This window comes from Anomalospiza imberbis, chromosome 13 (genome assembly GCF_031753505.1).
Source record: "Anomalospiza imberbis isolate Cuckoo-Finch-1a 21T00152 chromosome 13, ASM3175350v1, whole genome shotgun sequence".
Taxonomy (NCBI): Eukaryota; Metazoa; Chordata; class Aves; order Passeriformes; family Viduidae; genus Anomalospiza; species Anomalospiza imberbis.
In genome coordinates, this window is record NC_089693.1 from 3047162 (window position 1) to 3066945 (window position 19784).

Consider the following 19784-nt stretch of genomic DNA (forward strand, 5'->3'; position numbering starts at 1 on the left):
CCTGCCCCGAGGGCAGGGCTGGCCGCGGGAGGAGGGAGCTCCTTCCCCTGAGCCGACCCACACGCCCGCCCGCCCCCGGGCAGCCCTCAGGCTCCGAAGAGTTGAGATTTTTAGGAAAACCCGGCGTGGGGGTGGCGGTGGCTGGAGAAGAGCGCTGCCCAGCGGCCCGGCAGAGCCCGGCCTTACCGCGGCACAGCTCGCCCTTGGAAAGTTGCTCCTTCCCCGGATCGCGGCGAGCTCGGTCCTCGCTGGAAGAGCAGAGCGAGGTTGCCCCCTCTCTTCGGAAGGAGTCAGAGGTTGCTGTGCGCAGCCCTTCCCCAGACTGACCCATTCCTCTCCAGGAGCCTCTGACAAGCCAGGGATTGCTCCATTTCCTCCACTCGTCGGACCAACTAAGAAGAAAAGCAAAAAACAAACGCAACATTTCTGCGTGCCTTTTGCTTTGCTGTTCGTAGCCATTCTGTAAATGAAACACAGAGGATGTTTTTACCCTGGTCGGTACCGAGCAATGGGTCACCGGTGGTCACTTGGGGTGGATGTGCATTCACAGAGGGGCTGCGGCAGCCTGGGGGTTCCTTTGGATGGCTGTGGGACACAGATGGGTGTTCACCGCTGCTTTTCCCTGTGTTCAGGTCCCATCAATCTGCGTCCAGTTGCAGCCATAAGCAGAGAGCAAGAACGTACCAACACTATTTTCTGACTTTTAACACAGCTAAAAACCAGTGTTACCTGTTTTCAGCACCTTTCCACCTCTTACCCAGCCTGCTCCCTTTTATGCCTCACAGCCCAGCTCTTACCCAGACCTTTCTTACATCATTTTTAGCACAATGTTTGAAAACACCCTAAATTAACTCTTTTTCCTTTATTACAATAAAGCCTCTAATTTCCTCTGGCAATAAGTTACCCACATATTCAAGCTAATTTTTCCCTTTTTCCCCTCCCCAAATCTCATCCCACTCTTCCTTATGTCTCCATTGATTATGTCACTCACAGTAATGCCTTTGTATCTTCAGCCTTCCCTTTTCAGGAGTCTGAAAGCTTCTGAGTGATGCTGTCAGGGAGTGGAAAATTCAAGGAGTTTGGCTTGGCCTGTGTAGGGAGCCCATAGGAATTTCTCACACATCAGACGGGAAGAGAGTTAAAAGACAATGGAATGTTCTTGCTCTGTATCTACATTGCAGATGAGAGAAATAAAACTGGGCTGGGAACACATTCAGCAGAGCCACACTGGTGGTGGATGTGTCTCAAGGGGTTTAGGGAGCAGCCAGAGCAAGGCAGGAAGCCCCATCTGGCTGCAGGAGCCAGAGTGTCTTGAAACACTTCATTTTGAGGCTCACCTCAGAAAGAAAAGAGGATCCATCCAACTTTGTGCTTGCCCCTGCCAGCTGCAGCTCTGCTCTCCTCCCTCTGCTTATGGTAAATGGCACAACTCAAGCTTTTATGTGCAGAACACTGACTACACTTAGCACTTTACTCTTAAAATTGCCTAATTCTTCCCAAATTGAAAAAAAGAATCCAAGTGCAGATTCCCTCAGTCTCCCAATGAGATACTAAATCCTCAGATACACCCGTTTCACAAAGTTAAACATTTATTAGGAACAAGAACTATTACAAAAAAGATATCCATAGTCTAAATATATACATGAGGTTTAAACATAACATTTTCATGTACCTTTAGCTATAAAAATACATTAGATTAAATGTATCCTAATTTATAAATATAGTTCTTTTCTTTAAAAAAAACCAACTAGTATTCATATGAAAGCCTTACTGTGCAATGGAGGAATATATATACCCTCTAAGGGGTTATTTTAAAGTTAGTGTCTAGTGTTACATAACTTACAAAATTCAGTGTGTAGAGTCAAACCCTGATTTATACAATAAGAGATACATTGACTTTTTAAAAACTTGATAAGGGGGAAAAAAGTGAAATATATATCATACGTATAAAGCCAGAAGAGTAGGATTTTAAGAATTTCAGATTATTTCAGTTTCCACCACTGTTTATCAAAAATACAGAGATACATCAAGATAAACAGCCTTCTACTGTTTGCCTCACCTCTCTGCAGCCCAAGGAAACCCTCAGGTGGGCAAGAGTAAAACGTTTGAGAAGATGTTTGCACTCTTAAGTGTCTTAGAAAAATAGAAACTTATTTACAATGATCCCATTTGGCCTTTCATGGGGAAGGGAGGACATTTTCATCACTGGATGGGGAGATTTACCTGCCTCACACCCCGTGGGAGGACAGGCTCCTGGTTACACTCTTGGAGGTATGTCATGTCAGAAGTGATGTTGAAGTGCAATTTCAACATTCACCAACTAATAAGGAAGTTTAGGCTCATGCAAACTTTTTTCCTTACTTATCACCACCCACCTTCCTTCCTCCTCCAAAAAAAGCTCCACTCATGCAACTGAATTTGTTGCTGTCTGAGCCTATCTGTGAGCAAAGGAAGGTACTGGGTAAATCCTGGCTTGCAGCAGAGAAGAGAGGTTAGACCTGCATTTCTGCTTCAAGCTCTGACATCTGGAGCAGCAATCCTTATCAGTGCTCCCTGGAGATCTGCTGATAAGCCATAAGGAACCTCGGTGGGTTTGTTCTCAGAGGACAATCCCAGAGGGATCAGCTGAACTTCCTAACAAGCTGTCACCACTAATTCCTGCAGACGTGGGACTGGCTGTGCCCTTGCCAGGGTTCTCCAGCAGAGTCAGGAGGAGAGGAGGAGGGAAAGCAGTGAACCCAGGATCTGAAGACAGCCTGTGGCTTGTCATTCATCTCATGATAATTAATCTCATAATAATGTCTGGGCATTCAAAGAAGTTACTGCAGGAGGTGCTAAGGCATAAGGTTGGTGTAACAGCCACTCCATGGACAGCTGTGAGCAAGGGACAATCCAAGGCAGTTTTCTCAGTGAAGGATCAGCTACTCTGTGCTGGCCATGAGATGACAGCACTCACAGGGACAGTGGCTGCGAAGCTGCTGACAGACTGAAGTCCAGCCACAGCTCATTCCATGGTAACTGGCTTGTACACCCTCCTCTTTAGCACTCAAGGTGTGCTTGGGAGCACCTGCCTCTTCACACTGCACTTCTAGAAACGTATTTTAAGCTACATTCATACAGGATAAAGAGGCAGAGTGAAGAGCTTCTAAGTTTTACTCTCATAGTAATAGTCCTGGCTCAAAAACCAAAGAGATGTTCAAAAAGCCTGAAAGTTGCAGAGAAAGATAGTGGAGGACAGTTTCCTGCAGCTCTTCTGCTCCCTCCCCCAGATCGGGACTGGTATGGGGTGTTTTCTGTGTGGTATCTACCATGCTATGTGCTCAGCATCCAACTCGGTGTCACCACAGTAAGTGCAGTGCAAAATCCTCTTGAGAAAAGTGCTGTAGTGAAGGTTTGAGATACAACTGTGACTCACTGGGATCCAGAAGGGTCAGCAAGTCAGGAACTTGCATTTGCAGCACGTGTAGTGTGTGCACACCCAAACATCAGGTTCCAAGGACACTTGAAAGTCTGGCTCTGTTGGGTGACATAGTGGCCCCAAAGGAGTCCTCTAGGAAACTCCCACAAATCTCATTCAGGGCTAGAATATCACCAGGGTGGAGAATGCACATATCTTTAGAGAGACCATGACAGCTCTTTCAAAGAGAATTTCCTTACAGATCCTTCCATGAAAGCTTGCACTCCCATTCCAAACTCCAGCTGCAATCTTCACACAAACTCCACCAACTCCAAGTTGCTCTAACCCTTACCACTCGAGTCCGTCTCTGCCAAGGGAAACCCAAGTGCCTCTGAAGGTATCTGCCAGTACCTTTGATGGTACCAGCAGTCTCTCTAACATGCCAGTGATGTCCATGTCCTTCAGGGGTACAGCTGGGAAGCAGATGTCCTGCCAACACTGTGACTGACCAGCTTTTGAGTCACAGGGAGCAGGCAGATGTACAGCCAGGGACTTGTGGAGTACAAGTGTGTACTGCCAGTAGAATCAGAGTCAGTGAATCACTTTTTGAAGAGCCAGTTGGCAAAATGGAGCCCAGCAGATTCAGTGTTTCTAGAGGAATAAAGACAGGTGTTTCCATTTTCCTTCCCACCCCTCCCCTCCCCCTTGTCTGAACACATCCCCCATGTGTCACATTCAGAGTGTCAGCATTTTAGGCCTCCTGTTTTCATGGACTCTTCTGGGAGAGTTTAATGGTGACTGTTTTCACTTCGGTGTATTCTGCCAAAGCATACTCCCCACTGCAAAAGAAAAGAGGAGGAAGGGGACAAACAGTTAAATGTTAATGTCCCTGAGAGAAGAGAGTTGCACTCATGTGCATTTTTAACATCAGGTCATTAAAACCAGATCTGAACAATTTACACCAGCTATCCACTTGTCCCACCACCTCTAATAACCACCAAGTACATGCACATGAGTACATACAATTACACCCTCTTGTGAGAGAAACACAGAATGCTTTGGTCACTGTAACCCACAGGATGGCACTTGTGACCCTGCCTATGCAAACTGAGTGCTGCTGTGAGAAGCCATACAAGAGACAGCCACATACACACAGCTATTGATGCTTAGACAGAAATTAAAGTTATTTTTTCACCATAAGAAAGCTTCTATCTATAAGATACCATGTCATCAGGAGGGCACAGTTGCTCCAGAAATGCATATTGATTAGAGAACCCACCACTGCATTATGTCTTGGTTGGTGATAACTGGTTCTGTTCCCATGCCCTTCCCATGGGAAACCTCTGACATCCTTTAATTAGCCAGGCACTCAGGCAAAGCAAACCATAAAGTCTCAATATATATCTATGTCCCATCTGAGGATTCATTTATTTGCTGTGCTTAGCAAATGAGGCACATGAATGTCTCAGAGCAGCAGATGTACCAGAACAGTTACTGGAAATGGTTTCTGGGATTAATTCTGGCTTGTGAAAGAAAAGGTATGTTAGATTTCTGAGGAGTCTGCTGAATGGTCTAAGAAAACCTGTCTCCTATACAAGAAAAAAATTAAGATTTAGGACAATGTCTCGGCTCTGTGTCTAACTCATGGAGTGACCTTGGTTTGAAAATTTCAGCTTTAGTAACTATTAAGAGCTGAAGTGTCTGGTAGCCCCTCTGTAACAGGCCAGGCTGGGGAAGAGGGACAGAGGGTTCTTCTGTAATTTAGCAGCAACCTTGGAAGGTGGGATGGAGAATGATTTGGGACATCATTCCTTCCCACCTGAACAAGGAGCAATGACACAGCAGCCAGGAGAGGCGCAGACACCACCATGGAAAGATGGAGCAGGTTTGGGGTGGATATCAGTGTCCCCAGCCATGGTGCCATACTTCTCCCTTCATCTAAAAATCTAACTAGCATGGAAAAATGCTTCAAAGTGGACTTGACTGAACTGGAGCTATTAAAAGCTTATAAAGCAGATGAAGGTGTTCCTAAAGGAATGCTTTACATCCACGCTCTACTGGCTTAGCACCTCCCTGTGGAGCATGCTGCAAGCCTGATTAAACTTTAAAAGCCAATTCAACAGTGTTTTCACAGTCACAAATGTTATTGCATTCACCACCCACACAGAAACAAAATACTGAGCAAAACTTACAGTTCTCTGCCATTGCCTGACATTTTAAAGCCACCAAAAGGAGCCTGAGCATAGAGCGCATTGTAACAGTTGATCCTACAATAAAAACATCAATTTTAAAAAGACAATTCAATACCAAGAAAAAGCAAGATGATGACAACAGCAACAATACAATAAAAGTCTGAAATCTCTCCATTTTCTCTGTCGTACACTTGAGAAATCAGATTTTTGCAATAAAATCTTCTTTTGGTGCAGAAACAGAAAACATCTGAGTAGTTCTCAGTCTGACCTACATCTCACTTCATATCCTCTAATGGCAAAGACATCCATGTTTGAGCTAGAATTTATACCATGTTCAGAGTCATGATTAAAATAAATAGTTCAGGCTATTCTCTAATTTATTGAGCACATTCTGAAATGAACATATTTACTCAGAAAGCGGTCTAAACACTCACAATGAGGCCCCAGTATCCCCTTCCAGCTACACAAAACATTTGGACTGTATCAGACAATTGTGTCATAGTAAAATAAAAGCACTGGGCCCATTTCTATGGATACTTGGTAGAAAAAGCTGATGCAGACACTTCCCCAGCATCTCAGTATGATCAAATGACTGAAGGTCATGCAGCACAGGTATGGCTTGTGCTGGAAGTGTGCACCTCCATGTATCCTTCAAAGCCCAGCATCCCATTTTTATGTAAATATTTGAAGCTGATTCTTCTGGTGCCAACTTGTAAAATTAATCCTCTGCATCAGAATCAGATACCAGATTAACTTCCTGTCTTGAGTGGGAAAGAAATCAGGATTCCATCTTTAAAACCATTCTAATATAAATTAAGAAATTTTGTACGCAAAAATAGCTGCTTTTCTTTGTGACAGCGGTGTGTTGCCATCTACTGTCCATACTGGTTTGTGCAGCAAAATCCCATCTGGTGCTGGCTAAAGATCACGAGAATTGCTTTTTGCTACATACAGGGGGTTTTGGAAGGCACAATGTCTGGTGGAACTTACTACAACCCTGACAAAGAAATACCTCGACTGAAGAAAAAGCCAGTCCATTTCTCAACATGCTGTCTGGGCCTTACCACCTCATTCTGAGGAATGGATGTTGCTTCTGAGCAGAACATCAAGAATTAGGCAGGCTACTAATACATCTTAACTGCAGCATTTACAGAATCACCGATATTCTGAGTTGGGAGGGACCCACAAGGATCATGAAGTTCAACTCTTGAATGAACGGCACGTACGGGGACGGAGCCCACAACCTTATCAGCGACTTTATTATCTTACCAACATGATTGCCAGTCCGAAATCCCTCTCCCCTCCCAGGAAACAAAGCCTCAGCCCACCCTCTGTTCCCAGCCTGCTCACCAGACTGTTCCTGACTGCAGAGCTGAAGCCAGGGTTAAGGCTCTGTCCAGGTTCTTGGTGAACACCGCAGCCGTGAGTCCGTACTCGGTGTTGTTGGCTCTTCTTATCACCTCTTCTATGCTCTTGAACTTCATAATTGGCTGAACTGGCCCAAAAATCTGCAGATATCAATTAAACTTTAGTACAGGAAAGCATCTGCTAATCATGGTAATTTTGAAGTAATCAGAATCAGATGCTCTGTTTGGATAATATATTTAAAATCTTATATCTTAGCCTTCTAGGGGTCACTAATAGAGTGTCTTAAAAACTACTAATTAAACTTCAAAGGAAGCACTGTGATGTGTTGTAGTAGTTAATAAATGTTAAGATCCAACAAGTAATGGATCATCTGTAACAATCAAAATAAGCAGAGTTAGATCTGGACAAGTTACAAATGATTCATCCTTACTCCATTTACAACTCTGCTTTTGAACTCTGAAGCTGAGTGTGCTCAAGTAACAATTAATTTATTTCAAGGACTGCAAGTTTTCTTCCTTGGTTTTAACCCTGATTTTGTCACTGTAGGCATTTTATTTGCATGCAGTGCATTAACCACATCTGTGTTCGGCCACAAACTTGGCTTCCCAGGTTGCCAGTAGAGGCAACAGCCATACAGAAGGCTTCCCAAATTTTGGGATGGAGTCTCTCATCAGGCACAATATCAAAGGTGGAGCCCTTTCTTGGTCTGCAGGCTCTCACAGCATAATAAAGCCCATTGAATGTGAAAAACAGACTAATTTGGACCACTTTTAAGCTCATACAAGGGTTTATAAATGCCTTTGTTTTGAGATATCCAGGCTCTTATGTGGAGCCTTAATCCTAGGCAAAGGATGAATGTGCATTTGCAACAAAAGTGCCAATGAATGGGACTGGATAAGCTTTGTGAATCATGGCTCGGGATTTGGAGTCAGTTCATTAAGAAAAGGTTTGTCATGGGATTTTCAGCTCTTTTTCTCTCTATTTTTAGCATGTAACTCATGCCCTGAGTGACTGATATCTTTCCCAGGTTCCTTAGAGATTCTGTGGCAGATCTGAGACATTTAAACATCTTGCCAGGAGTGAACAGCAAGCAGCCCCATAAAAAGCACTAGGCTAAACTTTAAACTACAAATGCCAGTTAGACTTTGGCAGCTACTTATTTTCCATTAGGGAACATGATGAAAAGTAGATTAACTTCTATTTCAAAGGAATATCACAGCATCTAATCACATGCAGCTTGTTCAACATTTCTGCATATGAATAATGAAAGCCAGAGTATTAGATCTGCACTTAGCTGGCTTTGACCATGTTTTCATATAGGAAAGAAATAGTCAGTCTCAGGAGATTTTGCCATGAGAATGGAATCTGGAATTGTTTCAGATGCTAAGGCTGTTTCAGAGAACTTCAGTGGCTGTTCCTTTGCTCCTTACCAGCATCAGGTCCCAGAATTCTTTTCCCACCTTTCTGCAATAAAGCAACCTACAAAGGTAGTGGAGCAAGAACACACATTTCACTGGCAACTACAGGGTAAATAATTGCTCCAGCCTGCCACAGTGTCAGTTATTTTTACTCAGTTATTTATATTTAAAATTAAGGATTCAGATAGAGCCCCCTCCATCACCACGATTTCTCATTCTGAAGCAGCATTTTTCTAGGTGATTTGTACTGTACCTCTTCTTTGGCAATTCTCATGTTGTCAGTGACCTCTGAAAACACTGTAGGTTTTATAAACAGGCCTCTGTCTTCAATGGCAAGACCTCCACACTCCAGCTTAGCCCCTTCTTTCTTCCCACTTTCTATCAGCTCCAGGATTTTATCAAACTGTTTTTGGTCAATCTGTCAGACACAAAAGGAAAAGAAACAAACAGCAGCACCTTTATTATCATGGTTCCAGAGAGGAGTCATGGAATGTGGCCCAGGGGCATGTTTGCAGGGCACTGTCAAACTGGGTCAGTTTATAGCTCAGTTTAGGATGTGGCAGTCAGGGAGTGAGCAGGGAGAAAGACAGGACATGGGCATAGCTCTGCCCACAGAAAACAGAAGGTGAAGTGACATGTGACAGTTTAATCTGATCTAATAGTTTGCTGCCACATGGAGGGGTCTCCCCCCTTTCCCTTCCTCCCTGTCCTGGATATGTGCTCCCACAGCTCAACCTCACTTGAGCTCTGGGATTTGCTCACCTTCTCCAAGCACTGGCTTATCTCAGGAGCAGTATTAGAACTGCCCGAGATGGACTAGAGAGCTCAGCAAGGGATCTGAATCAGTATAGGAGAGGGAGGACCAGGATCTAAGAACTATTAACTCAGTTTTGCTGCAGTGTGCAGCTTCACCTACAGCTCTCTGTCCCCAGCTGGAAGAACCCAGCAAGCTCTGCCTCCATCTCTTTCCACAGTGCACACTACATGAACAGCCTCAAGAAAAGCCCTGTTGGTGAGGTGACTTCACAACAACTGCTGCATCAAAGCCTTGCTTTTAAAATCAGAATCACTTTTCACAGTTCTTAGAAACTGGTATAATCCTGCTTTTTTTTTTCCTCTCTCACATTTAACTACCTTTTCTAACTCCTCCTCCTAACTATGGAGTAATCTCAAATAGTGAGTGCTGCTGTCAGCCTTTAACCAGAGATTTCTGTAGGGGTGGGAAAAGGCCAGTCCAGTGACAGGACCCTGAGGCTGCACAGCTGCACCAGGTCTTGGAGGACACATCATGTACTCCACAAGCACAGTGTGTCCTGCGCTGGGAAGAGGTGCAGAAGCCCACAGCACTTCCACTCACTGCTGATCCTTCTTCTGTGCTCCATGTGCAGCAGTGGGCTGCAGAATTGCAGGTTTCAAACAAACAGACCGGGCTCTTGACATGATGTGGAATTAAGTGATAAAACTCCTCATGACAGCACACTGGAGATGGTAAAACACTTTCAGAGATGTTGTTAAAAAGAAAAACTCAATAAAGAGCTCGACAAATTTCTTGAGGTGATTAAATAAAAGACTCCACCCACTGGTACAAGGTGTCCTGGAAGGCTGGAAGATTATTCTGATTGCCAGGTATCTCCAGATGCTTGTTCTGGCTCAATCCCCCTCCCTAGGCATCTGGTTTTATTTCAGCAGGGCCAGTTGCCAGTTGGGACTGTTTACACGGAGTGTTCCACACTTGACTCCTCCAGATTACAGCCTATATCCTGTCCCTAGTTAATCCTGGCCACACACAATCCAAGTTTTCATGCTTTTAGACAAATATCAAAGCTGCAGGAGGGTGTCCTTGGGATACTTGTGGTACACAATGGAAACAGAGCCCAGCACATCTCCAGGCAAACAGATGTGTGAGTAGCACGTGCACTGTGGGCAGTGTGTTCTAAGTGCTTGTGTTCTCTCATGTGTTAAGGTGCTACCCAAGGACACACTTAATTCATGCTACTGCCTGAAGAAATGTGTGCCCTCCTGTAGGATACAGTGTCACACTGAGTTTGGCAGGTGTCATACACATTGTCTATTTGTCTGGTTGCTTAGTTGCCAAGCGTAAATAATTTGAAAATATCTGCAAGTGCTTTCCATCCTGGCATGTCTGTGATCCAGACCAATCCAGTCCATCCACTTCACATCACAGAAAACAAAACAAGGATATTTATACAGCTGTAACTTGTTGCAAGGCAAACTACAGTTAGATGAAAAGACAGTGGGGAAAGAAAACATTTGTAAAAATGACATGCAAGGGTGGAACTGTTTGTCATTGTAACTAGAGCTTGCAAGGCTTGTTTAAATTCTGTCCCCTACTCCACTATTATTTATGGTTCAAGCATTGAATTCTATTAAAAACACATGATCTGGTAAAGCAAATTCTACTATTTGTTCATCTAATTCAATAGAGAAGGGAGCTTCTAAGGATCACTGCAATACTGAAAATCCAAGAACTCCCAAATCTTCATCTCTTGCTCCATTTCAGTCAAGACCACAAGGAGAATTTTTTCCATGTGCAAACCTAGTATTTGTAATCCTACAAAATAGCCCACAACTGGGTCCAACAGGCTGGACACAAGCCTTTCTAATTAAATGTTTTATTTTCACACTTTAATCCTAAAGTGCATGTCCACAGTATAAGGAAAATATTCAGTGTCTTACAAATCAAATTATATGTTTTGGGCTGAATAATTACTGACTAACAAGTACCACAATTAGTGCTTGTATCATTTCTGTAGACTAGGTCCTGCAGTCCACAAATCCCAATATTTGGGCTCTAAAATAACAAAACTAGTCTAGTCTTGTTCTAATGCAATCCCTGTTCTAAGTGCCCCGGGATGTCAGTCTCATCTAAAGCAGTTTGCTGTTCACAGTTGTACAATGCACTGGTTAACCAGTTTGCCATCTGTGCAGATTTACTTTATTGCTTCCCATGATACAGCATCCAGGAATCCAAAGTTTAAAATGCCTGCATTTGAGGTTGGTACTCTGCTCAAACAGTCCTGAGCACCCCTCAGGTTTCTTGTGGTGTCCTTTGAATTCCAGCCAGTCAGCACTGCCAGACACATGTGAGTTTTGGAGAAGTCACATCAGAGGCATGCCTCATTTCTGTCTAAATTTAATGCTGTTTAAAGTTGACCTAATTTTAATCAGAGCAGTACAGTTTATATCAGCATAACCCAGTGCTGCAGCTGACATAGTCTTTTCCCCACTGCCATGCCATGAGCATCTATGCCAGTGAACAGTAATCCACATCAGGGGACTGACCTGAGTAAAACCTTTCTTCCTCACTTCCAAAAAGGCTAGATTAGACCTGAACCAGCCAGTTCCCCAGTCTAGTGCAGTGTAATGTAGGAACAAACAACTGCACATGGGACCACTTTTCCAGGACTAGCTTACATCAAGTTCTTGTGGAACGGGATTGTCATCACCTACAGCTGATGCAGGACCAAAAAGATCATGAGCTACAACCACTGTCAGCCTGAAGACTGGCTTCAATCCCTTCCCCTTGTTGGCTTCTAAGCCAGTGACCATCCCACACTGGGATCCATGCAGCATTCTTGTGATGCTGTTGTGTATGTTCACCCTGACTTACACCAAAGGAGAATGAAAGCAACAGACTGGATCTGAAGCATCTGATGGGGAGAGATGAAGACGACAAATTATTTTTCCTGGTGATTCTTCCCTTATCCGTCAGTTCAAGATAAAAACCCCCTCACAGCCAAGCAGGTTACTTCAGGAGTAGGGGGAAAATTATCTGGAAGCTTCAAATTTGAAGAATAACTTGTGGACAGGTGTGAATCTTTGCTACTTTGAGGCATTTTTTTAAGTCCTTGTGACACTGCATCATTTCTCTCTGCTTAAGTTTCTGTATGTGCCCACAACGTAGGCTCTAGAGAGCGAGGAGCCATAGCTGCAGAGGAAGTGGCTGTCCCTTTGAACTGGCAACCACAGAAAAGCTTTGGGATTTACAGTTTCCTCCCACTCCCTCAACACCTTCCCATCCTGGCCTTGACAGCTGCATACACAGAAGTTCAGGTGTGTGTGGGTGTGCTCTCTCCTACAAGTATAACAGGTAAGCCAGAGCAGGAAAAAAGGACAGATGGGCCATAGATAAAATCTGACCAGACGCTGCTATTCCAACTCGCTGTTACCCTTAATTACAGGTCTGTATGCAAAGGGTCTCCCTTGAGCCACAGCAGTGATCCCAGAGGATGGAGCTGTGCCACAGTGCACCCTGGAAGTGCTCTGCCAGCCTGGCAGGAGCTGGGAACACTGACAAAGTTAAATGAGCAGCCCAGTTCAACATGCTGCAACCACTGCAGGGTGTTTCACCCTTTAAAACTCACAGCTGAATGGATTCAGGAGCTATTCTCATGAAATCAATGTTTGAGGGTCAGCTCACCTCTGCTGGAGCCAGTCTCAGCATAGGATTCTTTTCCTAAGAGTCCTGAGCAGTTTGAAATCTCTGGGCAAGCTAAAGAGCTGGATGCAGCCTCAGCATGAACAGGGGATGTACGTGATCTTATTCCCCCTGCATGAGGGCAAGCAATGAGGTTTTGCCGTGCATGAATCATGTGCAGCTTCAGATCCAGATAAGGAGAGGCAGATGTCCCCAGAGCCACCCCTTCTCTGAGGGATCCTACACAGACATCAAGGAAGAAAAACCCACAGTGCAGTACTGAGCAAAAGAGGCCTTTTCTATAGGTTTCTGGGAAACTTGCTTTATTTTTGGTACCAAACAGTGGGCCTGTTGGGAGATCTGACCTAAGGATCATCTTCCCCCAGAGTTCTCCAGCACAACTCATATTGCCTCAAAAGGAAAAACTAAGAGGAAGGCTCTGGAAGTATTGAGGAGGCTGGTTCTGACAGCAGTTTGGCATGTTTCTTCCTCCTAATTCAGCTGAAACTTCTCCAAAGGATCAGAAAGGCAGCAGAGGAGAGGGAAAGTGAAGACTCAGGAGTCTCTGGGCTCTAACTACTTGTCATCACCCACACAGCCAAGGAGCTGAATAGCCATTTAGCTGCACTCTTCTGCACAGAGCTATGGCTCTGCAACATGCTTTGTGTTACTGCACCAGGGAGACAGCCCCTTCCATAATGCTGGATAAGAACTGAATTAAATACATTTGTTTTAAAAAAAAATTACAACATAACATTTCAACAGTTGTGATTAATTGATATTTAAAACGGCGAGGAAAAATAAAGCCACGATACATTACTCACCCCTCGGCACTTCTGCTGGGACCGCATCCGTAAGGATAATATTTACACAAGGAAAATTATACAAAACCACAACCAAAAACCAAACAACAACTTCTCTCAGACACACAGTTACCTGGGGCCCTTGTTCAGTTCTGGCATCAAAGGGGTCTCCAACCAGTCTCTTCTTGGCAAACTCCACGCTGCGCTTGACGAACTCGGGGTAGATCTGCTCCTCCACGAAGACACGGGAGGCAGCTGTGCAGCACTGCCCCTGGTTGAAGAACACGCCTTGGTGGGCACATTCCACTGCCAAGTCCACTGTGAGAAGACCCAGGAGGGAAAAGTGTTACCACATGCACAGTTCCAGCATTCCAGTGTTGCCAGACTTGTTGTTTTCCCTTCTCTTTGGAAGCCCTCCTTTAAAAGTGCTGACAATGGTCCACACCCATGGAAGGCACTCACAGGGCCTCACTGCCCCCAAACCAGATCTTTTATTGTATCCACCTCCCTTCCTGCCTTTTGTCTTGAGGTCTAGTTGGCCATAGTTCCTGATACTTTCTTCCACAAGGACTCACTGAAGGCAGTGACCAGTTTTTCTTGCTCTGGGGATTCTTGATACCATGCATTGGTTCCTAAAGACAAGTTTCAGTCATGATTGTTCAGAAAACGGCATGCCAGCTTTGGCCAGCTCCTTGCAATGCTCACAATTAGCAACTGGCACAAATACCACTGATTTTCAATGTGTGCTGTGCAGGACTGGAGAGGATTTTCCTGACGCCAAATAGGATTTTCCAACCATTTTGGTGGTCACAGGTTACACATATCTCCTAGTACTACTGAGTCACGTAACAAAATTGCAATGAAACACACAAGGTGAGCCCTGCAGGCCAGCAGGATAGAGGTGAAGGCTGGATTAGATCAGGTCCTACAAAATTCCCCTGTCACAGGAATGCCTGCAGAGGGGCTGCTTTGCATAAAACTGCTCTCCCCAGTGCTTGGCTCAGGCTCTGCAGCACTGCCAACCAAAGAGAAAGCCCACAGATAGCAAACACACAAGTGCAAGATTTAACTGCAACTGCAGCCATCCCCAAGGAAGGCAATATGGGCCATGGGAATGATCCCCATGCTGAGGAAGAGCACCAGGAATGCAGAACTATATCCTGTCCTTGGGCAGAGGTTCCCTCCAGCCTTTGGGGTGGAAACACCAGCCCTGTGAGCTGCCAGAGCACAGCAGAGACACAAACCCCACCACCCTGGATCCTCTTACAGCAAACACGGGCAGCAGCCCATACTCACAGTCTGCATCTGCACACACAATGCAGGGGTTTTTCCCTCCCAGCTCTAACGTCACCCTTTTGAGGTTGCTTTTAGAAGCAGCTTCTTTGATCAGTTTTCCAACCTGTATCAGTGAGACACAAAGAGGACATGAGTTGCTTCTCCTAAAAATCTCGAGTGTGATTCCAACAAGGGTGGAAGAGCCTGGATGGCAGCTGCAGCAGGTAGAGGTCAGGGAGAACATGCTGAAATGCTTTGAGTTTCCTACTGCTGTGGTGTATTGGGTCAAAACCAGCCCCAGAATTAAGGATTAGTTTAGGCAAATCTGAAAGGGCAGGCTGTGTGGGAGAACAACATCTGTATCCTGAAGGGAAGTATTTACTCTGCTTTCAGAATTTAGTAAACTAATTTTGTCAGAAACAGTATGAATTAAAACTATTTGGGACCTTTAGTTTTTAGGGCAGGGTAATTTCTTAAGAGTGATGTAATATTTGAATTTGCTCATATTATAACTGTGTTCTTGTATTTTACCTTGGCACATGGAAACCTTACCTTTTTTTTGACTAAAACTACTCTTGCCCTGGAGTGGAACTGTGAGGAAGGAAAGCATGGGGCAGCTGTCTGGTAATCACAGGTCTACATTTCTCATGGTTTGTCCTTGTAACTCGAGCATGACTCCTGAACTTAGGAGAGACCATCTCTAGTCACTCAGAGCTTAGGCCTAGAGACAGCAGAAATAAGTGATGCATCCTAGCTTTGCAAGAGGCATTATTGCAGGCTGGTGGGCCAAAGAGGAGTGAGTTAATAACCTAAGAGAAGAGATCTATATGGGAAAATTCTTGTGGAGTTTAAGATCAGTATTTCCAAGCTGGCACTGAGCCCAAGCTGGGGCTTAATAACTAAGTCAAAATATATTTTGAATTAGCTTCACTTCCTGGCTCAGAAACAGTAGCATTGTGCTCCAAATGCTGCAGAGATGCAGCTGAACTCACAGATGGGTGGAGGGGGAAGAAAACACTTCTAAATTACACATGCATTAGCAAAGGATCTGTCTCCCTTGGTGTTTCCTGCACACCCATGGATTAGGAGACAAGCACAGTGTCTACAGGAGTTTTTTGCCTACAGGCTCCAGCAGCTGAGATTTTCCTTCTGCCACTAATCCACTGGATACTCCTTTTTCATTAAAAACCCAAACAGATCTATGTGGCCTGGATGAGCCTATAAGCTCTATTGTTTTCACACAGCTAATGTCTCATCTGGGCTAAAAGTTTCTGATCTAGGATTTGGAGAGAAGCACGTAACTGAGGAAACTCCAAGATCAGACCAACTATTAAGAGAGAAAAAGCTCACTGTGAACTTTTACTTTATTGTGTTCTGTTTGTTCCCACGATCCCTGTATAGAAATTGCGGCTTGGCACACCTTTTCCTATTGGATAAGCACAGGATGTACACAAAGCCACTAGATGGTAGTGTTGGTAAATGCTGCAGCTTTTGAGTGTTTGGCGTTACCTTTACCGACCAAGAACACCTTTCAAGGTAATTTGTCGTCATTATACATTCACATCACACTCCACAATTACGAGGGCAGACATAAGAATGGATGAATTCAGCAAATGCTCAACAAGAATAGTGTTCCTCAAAGAAGTAAGAGACTGAATTTGCCTCAGCTGCCCCCAGTGGTGTGAGCATTTCCATTCTTTGGACACTGCCTCTATTCTGGAGGTGCAGATCTACTGCAAGAAACATCTAAAGTAGTCAGTGGAAAAATGTTCACTTTTCTAAACAAGATTCCGATTGAGAATTTTCAGCAGTGATTACTGCAGTCAGACTTGTTTGCATGTCTCAGCTCTGCTCAATTCCATGGTCTTGGCCAAGCCATATGCACTTTTCACATGTAGGTATGGAAGAGGATGGCTGGAGGTAATTGATAGTGCAGAGGTCTTGTGGCCACCCCTCTCATAAACAAGCCAGACACACCTATTTACAGGAAAAAAAGCTAAATAGAAGGTGCTTTACTGTGCAGGTCTCAGAATGAAGCTCAAATGTTAATCCCCTCCACATCAGCAGAGAAGGCTTTGGGCACAAAGCCATGTTTTTATTTAAGTCCAGTTTCTCAGAGGTAACTAAAGCCAAGGAAGAATTGTTCAGGGCTCTGACTGACATGTTTTCCAGTTGCAGGGCAGGACTGGCAAGCAAACATGCCCAGAAGCTCCACTGGGTCAATGACATGATGTTAAGTCACTGCCAGCCTGCCCTGTAGACTGCCTTCCCTTACGTCAGAGCCCCTTTTACTTACAGTTCTTACAGAAATGTGGTGGTTTGGCAAAACCCAGCTCACAGAGATGTGGGATTATTACAAGCACAAGGATCTGAATTAGGCAAATACCAAACACTTCTGAGAAATCCTGTCACACAGAATGTGACAGAGGAAGTGTTGGTTATACAGAAGTCACTGACATTTCATAGGTCCAGTCTTGTATGGATGACAGTTTTACAAGAGAATGCAAAGAGGAATAGCAGGTGTCTTTGAGAAATTCATCACCTACCTTGGTTGATCCAGTAAAAGCAATTTTATCAATGCTGTCATGGGTAGAAATTGCAGCTCCAGCTGTGGGGCCATAGCCAGGCACAATGTTCACCACACCCGGAGGGAAGCCCACCTGAAACAGAGTTTAAAAACAGCTCTGTAGAGAATTTGAGAGCACAGCTCATTTCTCAGGAAGCCTGGATTAGTTGTACTATGCTCCTCTGAGCTCTTACCAGATACATCCCTGTTTTCCAGACTTTCCAGTAACATGGCTGCACGCTACCAGCTGGAGTAGACGTGGGTGAAGCTAAGAGCCATGCTTAGGCAATGCCAAGTTTCAGTAAATTCTTGGAGAAGTCCCAGTTTCAAGTCAAAAGAGAGCGAGTCTTTCGGCCAGCCTTGGCCCCCAGCTACTGCAGTGCAGCTGCAGCCAAGGGGTAAATGAATGAAAGTTTGTTTTGAACAAAGGTTGACATTTGTGGTTCTTCAGGGACCAGAGGGATTAAGAAGTCAGTAAAACCTCACTAGATGATGGGGCTAATAAAACAGGAGTACAAAAGCAGATGGTAACAAGACTTATGCAAGTTTCCACCACATTTACAACCTAGATTAGCCAACTAGTAATTTTGCCAAAACAGACAAATGGCAAAACTTCAGGTGAAATTCTAGTGCAAGAAGAACTGAGGGACTTGGTTTGGTTTTACTTTCTGAAACAAGAGTTTCAAGGATTATTGCTCTTCTAGGTTAGCCTTCCCTTACAACTCATAGCACAAGGTTGTTTTCCCCGCAATTTCCAATGATGAAGTTCCAGAATATAACATATTTGCTTCACTTCCTATGACTTTTTAATACAAAATCTCAGTAAATGCCATTTCTTTTCAATAGAGAAAAAAAAGGAAGCAATTGCTCATGTACTGTCTGCAAAAAATTATCCTCATGAGACGTTTTCTCCCCATTTTTTCTTTTCATTAATTGGAAGGGCAGTCTCATTTCTTCTATGGATGTGACAATGACAAAAATGCATTTAATGGAGTTTGCATCTTGGCTAATGAGTTTTGAAGCAAATACTGCATGTCAAACTGTGCAAGTAATGGTGTTTGGAGTCAGCAGCAAAGCCACAAGGAAGTAAAGAATTGGTTCAGAACACCCTGAGCCAAAAAGTTTTTTCTGTTTTTCAGCAAAAATTAAAGCCAAATATTTTGGTTGGCCAAAAATTATTTCATTGAACGTAACACATAGCTTTGTGTGTGTGGTAACATCTTCTGCATCCTTTTAAAGATGAAAACAAAAAAAAATTTAACTCATTTTTCAGAAAAACTTAAAAGAATTTAGCTAATTTTGGGCAGAGAAAGGAGCATCTTCAAATAAAATTATTGTGCTCTAATTATACTTCTGCCTTGAAGGACAATTGTGAGAAACAGCAACCTTAGAATTTGAGCTGAAAAAAAATTAATTTTACCAGAATTGAATGGTGTTTTTTTGGGGGGAATGCTATGACTGTGTTTGGGGAGCTGCATGCCAGAGTCAAAAAAGCAGTGGTGTGGCAGGGCTCACTGGAAGTCACCACAACTGCACCCTGTGCTCACTCACTCACTCACCTCGTGTAATCTCATTAAGCCAAGTAACTGTAGGAGATGCTTAACTGGTATTACTTTTCCACTTCCTTTCCTGATGGAAGATCCCTAAGTGTCAATTGTCAACATATCTTTCTGTTTTCTCCCAGGCTAAGCCAAGAAAGGACAAAATCATCGATTGACTGAGCCTAACAGACCGAGAGGAAAAAGTCCATCTACAGCTCCTTTAGTTTTCCTCAGTCAGTCACATCCACAGCTATAGGAAGCTGATGTACTGGGCAGTGCTGGAAGGTTCTGTGCCCTTCCCACCCCCTCTGTACAATTAACAGATCTGTTGGCACACAAGATCCTACCTGACAAGCCCTAAACCAACATTTTAAAATCCCAACCTGTCATCTTGCTTTTATTTCAGTTGACTTTACAGGTCAGACACAACTAAATTGTTCTATGAACCACAGAAATGACAAGGAATTGTTTCCCAGGGCACTATGTCTTGGTTGAATTATCCCACTTAAACACAACAAACCCAACACTGCTGTCTAATCACATTCTTTTTTTGTCCCATTGTCTAATAAATCTGAGCTGTTGTCTTTCCCTCATTTGGGAGAGGGGAAGACAAGGTAGGGGAAGAAAAGCATCTTTTTTTCTCTCTGCAGCTTCCTGAGAAAGGAGAAAAATGCACAGGAGGTTTTGTGATGTTTGCCACCTCCCAGCCAATCCCAAAGGCCATTGTAAAAAAAGACTGAAGACAGAGGTTGTTCTCACTTTCCTTTGTGAACCTATTAAAGCTGG

General features: G+C 44.0%; 1 protein-coding gene across 1 annotated transcript in view; it reads right to left on the reverse strand.

Annotated features, from left to right (window-relative positions):
• Positions 1-1571: 1571 nt before the first annotated feature.
• ALDH1A3 (aldehyde dehydrogenase 1 family member A3) overlaps positions 1572-19784 on the reverse strand; it is a 34033-nt gene continuing 15820 nt past the window's right edge. The window contains exons 7-13 of the mRNA XM_068203610.1: positions 17438-17551; positions 14913-15015; positions 13750-13934; positions 8629-8793; positions 6940-7097; positions 5590-5664; positions 1572-4236 (exon numbers count right to left, since the gene is read on the reverse strand). Coding sequence (XP_068059711.1) covers positions 4164-4236; positions 5590-5664; positions 6940-7097; positions 8629-8793; positions 13750-13934; positions 14913-15015; positions 17438-17551 — 873 coding nt within the window. The 3' untranslated portion in view covers positions 1572-4163. The remainder of the gene's footprint in view (positions 4237-5589; positions 5665-6939; positions 7098-8628; positions 8794-13749; positions 13935-14912; positions 15016-17437; positions 17552-19784) is intronic.